Raw genomic sequence first — 13,301 nt, forward strand, 5'->3', positions numbered from 1 at the left:
GACTTGAGCACACTCCGGGAGAGAGCGCAGGACAGGAAGGCCTGGCGTGCTATGGTCCATGGGGTCACGAAGAGTCGGACACAACTGAACGACTGAACAACAACAACAACAACAACAACAACTGGGCTGGGGGAAGTGGACTTCCCCAGCCCTCCAGCCCCCTGAAAATGCTACACGGGGTGGGGGGACCCTATTGAATGGAGTGAGTTGTGAGGTGAAGGGGGATGCCCCCAAATCAGGTAGAGGCACCTTTTGTGAGCAGAGCTCTTTTGTCAACAGAAGGCAGATCCTGGAGCCAACCCATCTAGTCTATTATTGTTCAATGTAAACCCCCTCCCTTTTTTTTTGCTTGATTAAGAATAGGTTATTCAGCACCTTGTTGGCTTTATTGGTTGTAATCTGTCAGTTGCTAGGATTTATGTATAATAAGATGTTTTCTGTGTCTAAAACTTTATCCTTGCAGGGAGAGAAATAGAGCTAGCATTTAAAAGGCAATTTATGCAGCAATTTCCATGGAGTTATTACCAGCAATTACCAGTGAGCAAAACGTCTTCACCGCTATTGCCTAGCCCTGCACCACATGAATTAAATGCAAACAAACTTCCTAGTAAGTAAAGATTAGTGTACTGGGGAAAATTGGGCTTGAGGAATGAATGAAAGACAGGGGTCCTGATTTAGGCAGTGAATAAGGGAGTAGTTAAGAGTTTAGAAAGAGACAATAATCTTATACTAAACCAAGTCTCATGCATCAATCTATTTTAAAGTGAAATGTTTACATGCGGAAATCCCAGGGAGGAAAGGATACCAGAGACACATTACACTTCCAGAGACAGATACCCCAAAGTAGATTTAGAATGTTTGAATAGTTTAAATTTTAATTCTATGTATGTAGAGTTAAACAGCAATAGAAAGAGAGGTTCTAATTACAAGATCCTTCCATACAACCATGGGCTGCATGTGCATAACTTCCAACACATAGGTTTGGATCTAGAGTTAAGCTGGATCAACTGTGCTGGCAGAAATAGACTTCCCTCTCCCCAGAAAATATTACGCAGATTATCAAGAGACCCTGCTGTATGGGGTGGGCTGTGGTGTGTGTGGGGGAGGGGAATGCCCCCCAAATTGGGCAGAACTTAGTCCCCCACCAGAATTTAGTCCACCCCACTGCAGACAAGTGGTCAACACTGTCAAATCTGACCATGCAAAGCACGTGTAAGGGCCTACATATGTTAACTGATTCAGGGTGGCCAGTTACACATTGCCAAAAAACAGGACAAAGAAGGACACAGGCCTTGCACAAAAACTGTGTATGCTAATGTATATGTATAGATGCAAATTTAAAAATAACTGCTATAATTTAAATACAAATTCAATACATATCACCATAGCGGGGAAGACTGTGTTCCTGTCAGTTTGCTGACCAGGTGCTAACTGTTGATGGGCAACTTCAAGGCCTCTGCTCCCCCTTTTTATAGTTTCTTATGGTGCTTTGTCTTTAAACTTGACTTGAACTCAACAGTCCTTCAGCGGTGGACACTTTCAAATAGAGGACTGTCCTCCAACAGACCTTCAAATAGAGGACTGTTCTCTGTAAAGTAGGTCACCTGGTCACCCTAGATCTGATGCAGAACATATTACCCATATACATTTCTGGATTGTAGATGTACAGGAAAATTAATACATTAATACATTTATTGACTTAACCATTGTTTTGTTCCAGTTGATAATGCAATGCAAGAGATACTAGAGTATAACAAGAGTCTGCTTCCAGGCCATAGAGCAAATCTGCAACAAGCGATACAACTTGCACAGCATCAGTTACAGCAACAACAACAACAAAGTAACCTACTTTCTAAGTAATAGGTTAATTGTGTTTACAAAGATAGCCTTCAGATTTATTGTTACTTTCCAGGAACCTAGTGGATATTTTGTTGCTGTAGTGAATAATTTGATTTAAAATTAAATCAGAACAGGTCAGGGTTTGTAGAACATTTCAGTAGTCAAATGTTTTGAGTGGTGAGTTGTTTCTATTTCTCTGTGAGTGCATTTTTCATGTATTGTTGAACTGATAAAAAAATAACTGTCAACATATATTTTCAGAGGTTGTTAGAGGCCTGATTCCAGCACTTGTTGATTATGATCTGCAAAACTGACCTGTACATGTTTCTTAAAATTCCAGTTCTCAAACTATAACATTGTTCTAACCAAATTTCTGTGCAAACATTTTCATTTGTCCTTGAAATGTTTGTGTGTGCGCATAGTGTGTGTGTGTGTGTGTAACCTCTTAAGAGTGTGAAGTCTCTCTGATGGTTTCTCTTGCAATCTCCCCAAACCTACCCCTGTATCTCCTTACATTATGATGTGTATATTTTGTTAGCTTCTCTAAAAAAAACACAAGCTTTTATCATCTATTACCCTGCTCATCTTCATTTGGATCTTGCATTATAAAGTTAGAATACTTTACTTTCAAAGACCTCTCTTGTAGCCCCCAGAAGGCATTCCTTACAGTCAGGATGCTACTTCTAGGGATGTACGAAAGTCACTTACCTTTCCACGGATTAGGTTTATGGTGGGGGGGGATGCATTCCGTTTCCCCCCTCGGAATCCTCGAACGGCGGCTGTGCTCTGCGGCAGCTCCTCAGAGCAGCTGGCCAGGCCCAGGCCAGAGCTGTCCGCAGCCGGATTTCTGGCCGCGGAGGGCTCTGGGTAAAAAAAACAAACAAAAAACAACCGCGTACGCAAATGGCGGTGGCTACGGCCGCCGCCATTTGCGTTCCTTATTTTTGGCCATCTTAGTCTACGTAAATATTAGTCTACGTAGACTATTATGGCGAAAATAAAGGGGAACGCAAATAGCACCTGCTACGCTATTTGTGTTCCCCTTTATTTTCGGTGGCGGCTGTAGCCGCCGCCATTTGCATACACGTTTTTTTTTTAACCCAGCCGTGATAGGCTACATAAATCTTTACGTAGCCTATCACGTCTGTGTAAAAAAAAAAAACAAAAAAACACCCTCCAGACTGCAAATGGTGGCAGTGGCAGCCAGTTGGAAGACCAGCCGCTGCTGCCAAAGCCGCCTCCGCCCAGAACATCCTCCCCAGGTAAGTCTCATCCCGGGGGGGATCCGCGGGGGGGGCAGGGGGCTGGCAGGCCATTCCGCCACAAATTTCGGGGAGCCGAATGCACTGGCATTCGGCTTTACCGAGATCTGTGGTGGAATTCTCTGACATCCCTAGCTGCTTCCCGCTAGAGCAGTGGGCACATCATACTTTAACAGCTCCTGCAGGGGGAAGGGCCACCTTCCCTAACATGCAGAGTAATCATGTCCTTTGGAGCTCACAAGAGCCGCTGGAATTTGACCTGCCACTGTTGTTGAATTTGCTGCGGCAACAGTGGAAAAAGTGATGATTTTTAAGAAAACAGGGAACACACACCTTGCTTACAAGCAGAATCACACTTCTGGGCATGCAATCGTACGTCAAAACAAGTTGTGTGCTGCCCAGAAGCCTTGTTTCTTCAGCCTTCTATAACCACTGCTGCAGTAGCAAAGACACGCTTGGTGGTGCCTTGTATGAGGAGTGCTCCAGCATCGGTCCAATTCCCTTCCTTCTGTATGGGGCAGGCAAGGGTCAGTGCCATGGAAACACCATCTTACTCAGTAGCAAGTTCTGGTATAGCATTCTTTCCTACGTTCATAGAGAAGGTGTCAAGACTTGCGTTTGGATGGACCGTGAGATAAAAGTATTTTTGGTACCAAAAAGGGACACAAGCCCAAGTGTACAGTCCCAGGTTCAATCCCTGACATCTCCTGGTAGGGTTGGAAAAATTAGTGCATGAAACCCTAGAGAGTTGCTGCCAGTCAGTATCAACAATGTTGGGCTAGATGGACTGTCTGACTCAGTATAAGGCAGCTTCCTATGTTTCTATGTAAGACCAAGGGGCTTGAAGTTGCCTGTCAACTTCACAGTAACCCTGTGAGGTAGGTTAGGCTGAGAGTCAGTGACTGGCCTAAAGTCACCCAGGGAGCTTCATGGCTGAGTGGGGACTAGAACCTGAATCTTCAGAGTCCAACGCTCTAGCCACCACACCACACTGGCTACCCATGGAAATAAGTGAGGGGGAAAGGACAAATACCCCAAATGTCTCCCAAGGGGACCAACATCATGCTTTGGGTGAGGGTGTATGTGTGGAATTGTGGCAGGGCTTGGTAGGAAGCACAGGATTCTTGGCCCAGTGCTTCCACTCAGAGCTCAGACAGAAGGAAGGGAATTAAATAGCATATCCTCGCTTCCAGGCACTCTCAATCTAATCCTCTGTTCTCTCTAGACTGCCATATCTTTGGACACCAGGGAACATTTGTCTGTTGTAGTGGGCCAGCATTCCTCCAATATAACTCATGGTGGTGGACAGAATCACACATCCATTCTCATGGTGATGTGGCAAAAACAGATGACCTCTCTTAGGCTCGTAGCCCTCCCTTTGCCTCAGCAATAGGGCCACACCCCATACATGTGTGGATGAAATTATCAGATTTACATGACATCTCTGCCTCATTCTTACTCAAATGTTCTTGTGTTTTAATTAGCAGCGGAAAGAATGAGAAAAATGTCAGCATTTTTTCCCCGATCGCCTGGCATAACTAGGTTCTATGAGTATTCAACACAACCCTCAAGACCAGGTAATCCATGAAGCTGAGTATATAAAGAAAATATTCCTAACTTTCTTTATGAAGAAAAAGAGGATCCAATTCATACTATAGGGCCAGAAAGTTAAAGGCTGTATTTATTCTAGGAACAACTATACCTGATGGATGATTAACCATAGAGGATATAGATTTCTTTCCCCTGTTTTATGGAACTAGGATCTGGGTCAAATTCTGTCAAACAAGGTCACATTCTGTCAGCCAGAGGGCTTCCAGGCTACTTTTAACTCTTGTTGCACCAGGTACAATAGAGACATTCTCCAAAGCATCTCAGTCTTTTACATTAGGGGTACAGAATCTCAGGCCCAGGAACCAAATCCAGCCCTTGGGGGATCCCAAGAAGGCCATGCCCCCTTTCCTTGGCCCCATCCCTTTCCCGCAACCACTGAGCGTTTCATGGGTCCGAGACTTTTGTGCAGTTTTCCCCTATTTTTAAAGGTTGGAATGCCTCTCTTAGGGCTTAGTTACTGGCAATAAGAGCTTGCTAAAATATGCTGGTTTAATTTTTTTTAGTCCCACCCCATTTGACTTTGGCTCTGGCCACCACTGGAATGCAGACCCCCAGAGCTTCTCTGAAATTGCATTTGGCCCTCAAGCTGAAAGAGGTTCTGCATCCCTGGTTTACATATATGAAGAGCAAAGTAGATAGGAAGGTTCTTCCATGTCCCAAACACCTAAAGTGGGAGGAACCAGTGGAAGCACATAAAGTGTTGTGTAGGATATAAGAGATGCATGCCAAAGAATGAAAAGAAAGTTGTGCAAGGCATGTTTATTAAAGTAGTAGAGTCATTATTAATGTTTTAAACCCTTTTCTTAATAAGCACAAAGTCCTTTTAAAAATATGATAACTGAATGCCAAATGTTGTGCATGTTTGTGGATTGTGTAGCATACGCAGTCTTGATTAAACTAACATTTAATTCTACAAACTGAATATATTTGAACATTGATGGATGCTAGATATTTATAATATTTAGTACACGTTTCTTCTTTCTTCCACATGACAGCCAATTTGCCTGTTAAATTCTTTGTTCCACACTACTTCGGACAAGCATACATGTCAACACAGTTAGGAGACAAAACAGTTTGGCTGAGTTCTCACTGCTTTAGATTTATTAGGAATGGCAGATTGTTTCTGTTCTTTAATAGCTGTGAACCTATTCTGTATATTTGTGCATTTGTTGTCTCTCTTAGCCATAGTCACCAAGAAATGTGAGGAGTTGTTTATTATTATTGCTTCTGTGAAAAAGGTTTATAACTATTTTTGATCAGCTACAGTAGACATTTCTGAATTCAAAACATTCTGTTTTGAATATTACATTTTCTTTCAATATTTCCTGTGCAGTATGGGAAGCAAACCAGTTACCACAAAGGGACTATACCCAAAAGCTGAATATGTTAAAGAGAAAGCTCCTGGGGCCAGATATGAAAGGTAATTTATCTCCTTAAAACAAGGGTTTTGTCTTTTCGTTGGACTCAGAGACGGGAAAGGTAAAATGATATTTAAGACATTGGGTTGGATCCAAATTTAATTATGCTTAGAGTAGACTTATTGAAATCAATGGGACTTAAGTTAGTCATGACTAACTTGATTTCAATAGGTCTGTTGAAGAAGAGAGATATGTTTCTCTCTGTAGGCTGACAGAATGAGAGCTGAATGTTAGTGAAAAAACAGAGAAAACACTGGCTTTCCAAGGATGCGATATCTATTCATTTTAGCCCTTATATCTAAAAAGGCAGGATTGAAACGATTTCCCTTTTTAGAATGTACCTAACAAGCCATGTAGAAAGCGAGTAGTTTCTTAATTTATATTGGAACCAGAGTGGCAAGATTAAGGGCCAGTTCACACATGGATGTAAATGGCATGATCTCTGAAGGATTACTCAATACTTTGACTTGTACATGTGAGTTCCATTGAAAAGCATTGGGTTGGGTCCAGAGTTAGTCATGCTTAGAGTAATCAGTTGAAATTAGTGGTGCTTAGTCATGACTAACTTGTGATGACTGAGTCCCATTGATTTCAGTGGGTCTCCTCCAAGCATGATCCAACCCATTATATTTGGAGATGAAGTAATATTTTTCCTTCCATTATTAACTTGTGCTGTCTCAATAATATCATAGATGCCAGATATAACACTCCACAGTGGGTTATTCTTGTTATTAGGCATTCACCACATTATACAGCATTTGACTTGTATGAGTTGCATCCAGTTCTTGCTCTCTCATAAACATATTTGTGCAAATGCACCAATGTTTAGGTCAGGAAACAGGCTAGCCTTCAACATGAATGGAATAGCTCAGAAATCCAGAAATACCCTTGAGTCTATAGCCCCTCCCTTACAGTACAGTCAGCCCATATTTACAACTACCTTGGACCTCACCATTTTACCACAACAGTGTTTGAAAAGCGAAGGGGAGGATTCTTTCCCCTTTTGCTACAACACATCTGGCACTCTGTTTCAGCTGATTCTTCATAGATGTGTGGAAGGTGAGGTGATAAACACAAGCAACCCTCTATAGCAATTTTTTTCAGTACACTTCCTATGCGAGTTGAAACTACACAGAAACTATACCAGAAGGTTGCTTGGTTTCCCTTTCAAACAATAGATGACATTGCAGTTGGCATAATATAGAAATATTGCTGTTGATTTTATTACTGTACTATTACTGTACATTTTTATACCATACATTTGACCAACATTGCCCCTAGTATATAAATACCAAGAAATACCAGGTAGGCTTTCAAATGGTATAATGAAGTAATGGATTTTGTGTTTAGGATTAGGAGGAGCTTCTTCATCACCTACTCAGGGACCAAGTTCTCTGGCCAATCAAGATCAAGTAAGTTACTATGGCTTACCCCTAGAAAGGTGAACATTCTGTAGTTCCTATCTTAAAGAAAATATAAATTAAGAAGAGGTCTCTTAAAGCAATGATACATTTAAAGGGAATTAGCTAGTAGTTTATAACCCTAATTTCTGTTCTAGCCTGGGATGCAGACCTTCGTTCAGCCTGAGGGCTAAATTCCATTTGGGAGAAGCTCCTGGGGGCCACATTCCAGTAGTGGGCAGGGCCAAAGGCAAAAGGGGCAGGGCCAAATACCCCCAATACCAGCCTATTTTAGCTTAAAGCTCTTACTGTCAGTAATTAAGCCTTGGGAGAGGCATTTTGACATTTTAGAATAGGGAAAAAACTGCACAAAAGCTGGGAAAGTACAAAAGCACGTGGTTGTGGGAAAGGGGGTGGGGCAAGAGAAAAGGGGTCATGGCCTTCTTGGGACCCCAGGAGCACCCTTTTGCACCCCTTTGCACCCTTGCTTTAAGCTAACTAGTAGTCTTTTCCTGCTGTTATCTGAAAGTTCAAAGAGATTTTCTGTCATGACAATGAGGATTTATTGCCACTGAGAAAGCAATTATGCAAGGAGTTTGCATCTATATATTAAAGCACTTACTTTTAAAAGTTGCATTAAGCAGAACTGGTTTGCCAGATCAGACCAGATTTCTGTCCAATTCAAATCCTGTTACCAACAGTAACGAGTTCAGATCGCCCTAGGAAGTTTGCAAGCAGGCCATGAAAGTGACAACTATTTTGTGTTCGTCACCAGAATGCAGGAATCAGGGGCATACTGGCTTCTATGTAGCTGTCATGACTAATAGCCATTGATATTTCTCTACCATAACTTTGCCTAAAGCTGCAATCCTCTACCCAGTTACCTGAAATAAGCCCACTGAACTCAGTGGGAGTTACAGTCAGGGCCAGAAATGTTGGAACAAGGATAACTGTTTTGGCAGTTGGCCTCTGTATACCACCAAATTGAAGTTGAAAGGAAACACAACCAGATGGGAGTGAAGTCAGGACTTTCAGCTGTAATTCAAGGGGTTTGACAAAAGTGGGGCACTAACCATTCAGGAAAGACAGCCAGTGGCATACACACCCCCATCATTGGTGGCTCATAAGTAATGGAACAAACCAACACCAATGGAACAAACCAAAGTCAGTGGCCATTGCCATATCTTTTGCTAGTAATTCTATAATTATGGGTTGTCTGGAGTACTTTTGTCAGCCTTACATCTCCTGCCAACCACCCTCATTGGATACCCATGGGTTCTACTATTATGAGAGGAGGAAAACATTTATCCAGACTTCATTGCATAAACCTTGTTCATGTGCACTAATTCAGCTACCTTAGCTTTAGAGCTTCTGGCACACATATGGACACCTATATATTTTGTCCCCTTTTTAGATGCTTTTTGTATATAATATCTAATCCTGCACTCTTTTTATTATTTATTTATTTATTATGCTTACAGACCATCCAATAACCAGAGTTTTCTGGGTGGTGTACAGATAAATTAAAAATAAAATACAAAGCATGGAAAATGAGAAAGACATTACATAATAAAACCACGTTAAAACCAGCAGCAAAGGATAAAAACTGAGCAGCATAAAAGCCAAAGTAAACAGCCAGCAGGAGAATAAAAAGTGCTATGATCGAAAGGCATTCAGAACATTTCTTAACATGTCTGGGAGAATAAAAAGGTCTTGATTTGGCACTGAAAAACCATAATGCTGGTGTCAGGTAAGCCTCTCGGTGGAGGGTATGGGGTGTCACCACTGAAAAGGTCCTCTTTCTTGTAGCCATTTGCCTCACCTCCTTTGGTGGGAGCACCAGGAGATGGCCCTTGGATGATAACCTTAGGGCTGGGTAGATAGATATAGGCAGAGATGTTCTTTCAGGTTACCTGGCCCCAAGCCATTTAGGGCTTGTTAAAACCAACACTTTGAATTGGGCCGAGAAATGGACCAGCAGCTAAGGCAGATTGGAAAGTATTGGCATAATATGATTGTATCGGTCAGCCCCAGTTAACAGTGTAGCTCCCTGTTTTGGACTAACTGAAATTTCTGGACCATTTTCAAATGCAGTCACACATACAACACATTGCAGTAATTCCGAGAGGAAGTTACCGGAGTATGAATAACTGTTGCAAGTCTATCCCTGTCCAAGTAGGATCGTAGTTGGTATATCAGCCTAAGCTGATAAAAGACACTCCAAGACATTGAGGCCACCTGTGCCTCATGATAGTGATGGATCCAGGAGCACTCCCAAACTACAGAGCTGATCATTTAGGGCAGGGGTGGGCAACTTGAGGGCCTCCAGATGTGTTGTCTTATAACTTGTATCAGCTCTAGCTAGCATAGCCAATGGTGAGGAATGATGGGAGCTGAAGGCCAAAACATCTGAAGGACCACTAGTTCCCCACCCCTGCTTTAAGAGAGAGTGTATTCCTCTCCAGAACAGGGTGAATACCTCTTAACCAGACAGATGAACCACCCACAAATGATATCTCCATCTTGTTTGGATTGAGTCTCAGTTTATTGGCCCTTATTGGCAGTTTATTGGCCCAGTCCATTACCCTGCCTAAGCATTGGTTCAGAACATCAACTGCCTCACCTTAGATAAAAAGGAGAAAAAGAGCCAGGTATCATTTGGATAGTTCTCATTTTCTACTTCTGTCTTAATTCTGAGGTCACAGAACGGTTTGATCATCATCCTTGTGGTGATTTTTTTCTCAGCACCTGTCCAATTCCCTCAGAATTTGGTTTAATGCTCTTCAACGCTTTTGATTATATGTAGCAGTAGTTTGGTTCCATTTTAATTCAAGTGGAATTGATAGTCCCCTTGTCCAAAAGTGTTGTCCTGAACAAAATTAATCTAAAACATATCATTGCATTAAGACCCTATGGCTCTGCCCATCTAGCTTACCTTTCAGATGAAACAGATAACATTTGTAAATGCTACCTTGAAAATTGGATTGCAGATGATCAGTACTATCAATTTTTACACTGCTGCTCATCTGTTTACTAGGGAGTGGTTGATTTCTCCCTTCCAACATATGTTTAGCGCTCTATCAGAATTAGCCACCTGTTTTCCAGTTGGATAGTACAGCTTTGTGGGTTATTGTAGCCATAAATTGTTTTGCAGTTGTTGGTATAAGCCAGGCAAGGAGAACCTCTGACCAGTGGGTAGGATATAGCCCATGGCAGTTCCCCATCCAGCCCACCAGCTTCTTCCCCAGGCCCCACCCACTCTTCCCAGGGAGGGAAAGCTCTTAACGCCAGTCAGCAGCTTGATCAGAGATAAGACCATCTCCCAACTAATCTTTCATCCCCATCATGGTGTGCTGGGTAGGGAAGTTTAAACCTTCCTGTCTGCTGCACCTCAATGGGGATAAAGATTGGGACTCCTCCGCTCCTCAGCACTGATCAACTGAGGAGCAGAGAGAGCTTGATTTTCAGTCTCATTGTGTGGCATGCTGGTTGGGGCGGTTTAAACCAGGATACATTGATGCCCCCTTCCTCACCAGATCAGCTGAGGAGAGGAAGTCCGAAGAAATCCCACCCCTCAGCTGATCTGCAGCGTGTGTGTGTGTGTGTGTGTGTGTGTGAAAGAGAGAGAGAGATACAGAGACAATGGTGTGTGCAAAGTGGGGTGGCTATACCCACTTTAGGCTCTGGCCATGCTCACTGCTGGAATGCAGACCCCAGGTTTCTTGGCTGGCAGTCTGGCCCTCAGATTGAAAAAGGTTTCCCTGATTTAAACAGAACACTCATTAATGAAAGTGCGTATTAGTCAGATATTAAAGCTTTTATGATATAACAACTTTTCTTTGACTATGAAAACTTGCTGATAATCAGTTATCTCCAAAAGAACTGTTGTATGTATATATTTCAAAATAACAAACCTGCAATTTCTGAGAGATTTCAAACATTTTAAATACATATATATTCTGCATATATTTGTTTATTTGGTAGTGTATTTTGTAATGTATGAAGGACACTATAAAACACATGATTGATGTATTGTGCTGATCTAAGCATGGCACACTCAAACAGTAATTGTCAAAACAGTTTTGAAGTAGCACCATTAATTTCAACAGGAGAAATCCACAGTATCTTACTCAAATACTGTCTGAGACCTTACTGTTGGCTGCATCTGAAGACAAGCATTTAAATTGGGTACCTTAAACGTTACGCGAGTGCAACACTGCAAATCGTACCAGCTATGTTGTTCTTCAAACAACGTACCAACACCTAGCAAACAATTATCTAGCCCCATCTGCTGGCCCTGGCCATTTCTCTCTATTCCCAGACTCTGGTTTACCGAAGGCAATGCATCTGATAGCAGCATATCCTTCTTTAATTAGCTATGAGTCTGACCATTTAGGTGACTGGCACTGTGGGGTTCATTTTTCACCATTTTAAAAACATTCACGCATGCTTAGAACAACATATGGCATTGGTCTATCTAGCCCAATATTGTCTAATCAGACTCATAGCAGCTTTATAGCATCTCCTGTAGAGGTCTTTTCCATCACCTACTAACTGAGAGTCTAACTGGAGATGCTGGGGATTGAACTGGGATCTTCTTCGTACAAAGCATATGCTCCTTTTTCTAACTCAGGTCGCAACTGCAGTAGGCAACTGATAGAACAAGATTTTCACATAGTAATCTAAAATGTGCTTTATATAGTTATATTAACTAAATTATAATTACACAGAACAATTGTGTTTCATTTTTAGGATTCAATCGTTATTTGTGGAAAGGGATGTAACCCCTTCAAAAAACTTGGAGCTGTCCCAGCCACAAGGGAACAACTGGGACATCACTGACTTATTCTAAATCCTTTTATGGATTAATTCAACGATGCAGCCAACTTATAATGTCATCTCTGTAGAATTATAAAAAGGAAAAATTAAGACATAAGTTGTCGTACGAATCTGTTCTGAGAGCTGTACAAAAGTTGATTGCACTGGAATGGGAGTTGAAATATATGAAACCTGAACCACCAAATCTCAAATAGTACTAATAATTTTGATCATTTTAATAGAATTACATTATTTCTAACCAAAATTACATTTTTGTTTCTGGCTTAGTGGTTAAGACGCTGAACTGCAGACTGGAAGGTCGGCAGGACAGCAGTTCGAGACCCGAGTGCTGCATGACGGAGTGAGCTCCCGTCTTCAGTCCCAGGTTCTGCCAACCTAGCAGTTCAAAAGCAAGAAATTGCAAGTAGATAAATAGGTACCGCCTCAGCGGGAAAGGTAACAGCGTTCCGTGCACTTCGGTGTTCAGTCATGCCGGCCACATGACCACGGAAGCGTCTTCGGACAGCGCTGGCTCTTCGGCTTAGAAACGGGGATGAGCACCGCACCCTAGAGTCGGACACGACTGGTTGGGGACACCTTTACCTTTTTTTTTTATGGTATTATCAGCCCTATAATCAGATGTTTGAAACAAACCAGATCCTTGGCACTAGAATTTTGTCACAAAAACCAGATATAAGTTAGAAGTCACATAGCACCAACAAATAAAAGTGAGTACTGCTTTACTTCATTTAATTAAAAAAAATCTTGCTTTTCCTTATAGGAATTGCTTGCCCTCACAGTTTGCACTACATACATGGTTAAATAGCATAGTTAACAGCCTTTTTAAAAATAAGGAAAATTGGACTTATCTCTTTGCATACAGATGATAGCACTAGCAGAACTAGATTTTAAATTCCAGAAAAGGTAGATATTTTCCTGTAATGTTCTTTCTG

General features: G+C 41.8%; 1 protein-coding gene across 1 annotated transcript in view; it reads left to right on the forward strand.

Moving 5' to 3' along the window:
• CCDC7 (coiled-coil domain containing 7) overlaps positions 1–12,608 on the forward strand; it is a 360,733-nt gene extending 348,125 nt beyond the window's left edge. Inside the window, exons 69-74 of the mRNA XM_084859830.1 lie at positions 464–607; positions 1,721–1,840; positions 4,586–4,678; positions 6,046–6,132; positions 7,481–7,542; positions 12,283–12,608. Coding sequence (XP_084715956.1) covers positions 464–607; positions 1,721–1,840; positions 4,586–4,678; positions 6,046–6,132; positions 7,481–7,542; positions 12,283–12,372 — 596 coding nt within the window. The 3' untranslated portion in view covers positions 12,373–12,608. The remainder of the gene's footprint in view (positions 1–463; positions 608–1,720; positions 1,841–4,585; positions 4,679–6,045; positions 6,133–7,480; positions 7,543–12,282) is intronic.
• Positions 12,609–13,301: the final 693 nt, after the last annotated feature.

This window comes from Heloderma suspectum, chromosome 5, assembly GCF_057233095.1.
Source record: "Heloderma suspectum isolate Gila_16-S chromosome 5, 16-S_ref, whole genome shotgun sequence".
Classification (NCBI taxonomy): Eukaryota; Metazoa; Chordata; class Lepidosauria; order Squamata; family Helodermatidae; genus Heloderma; species Heloderma suspectum.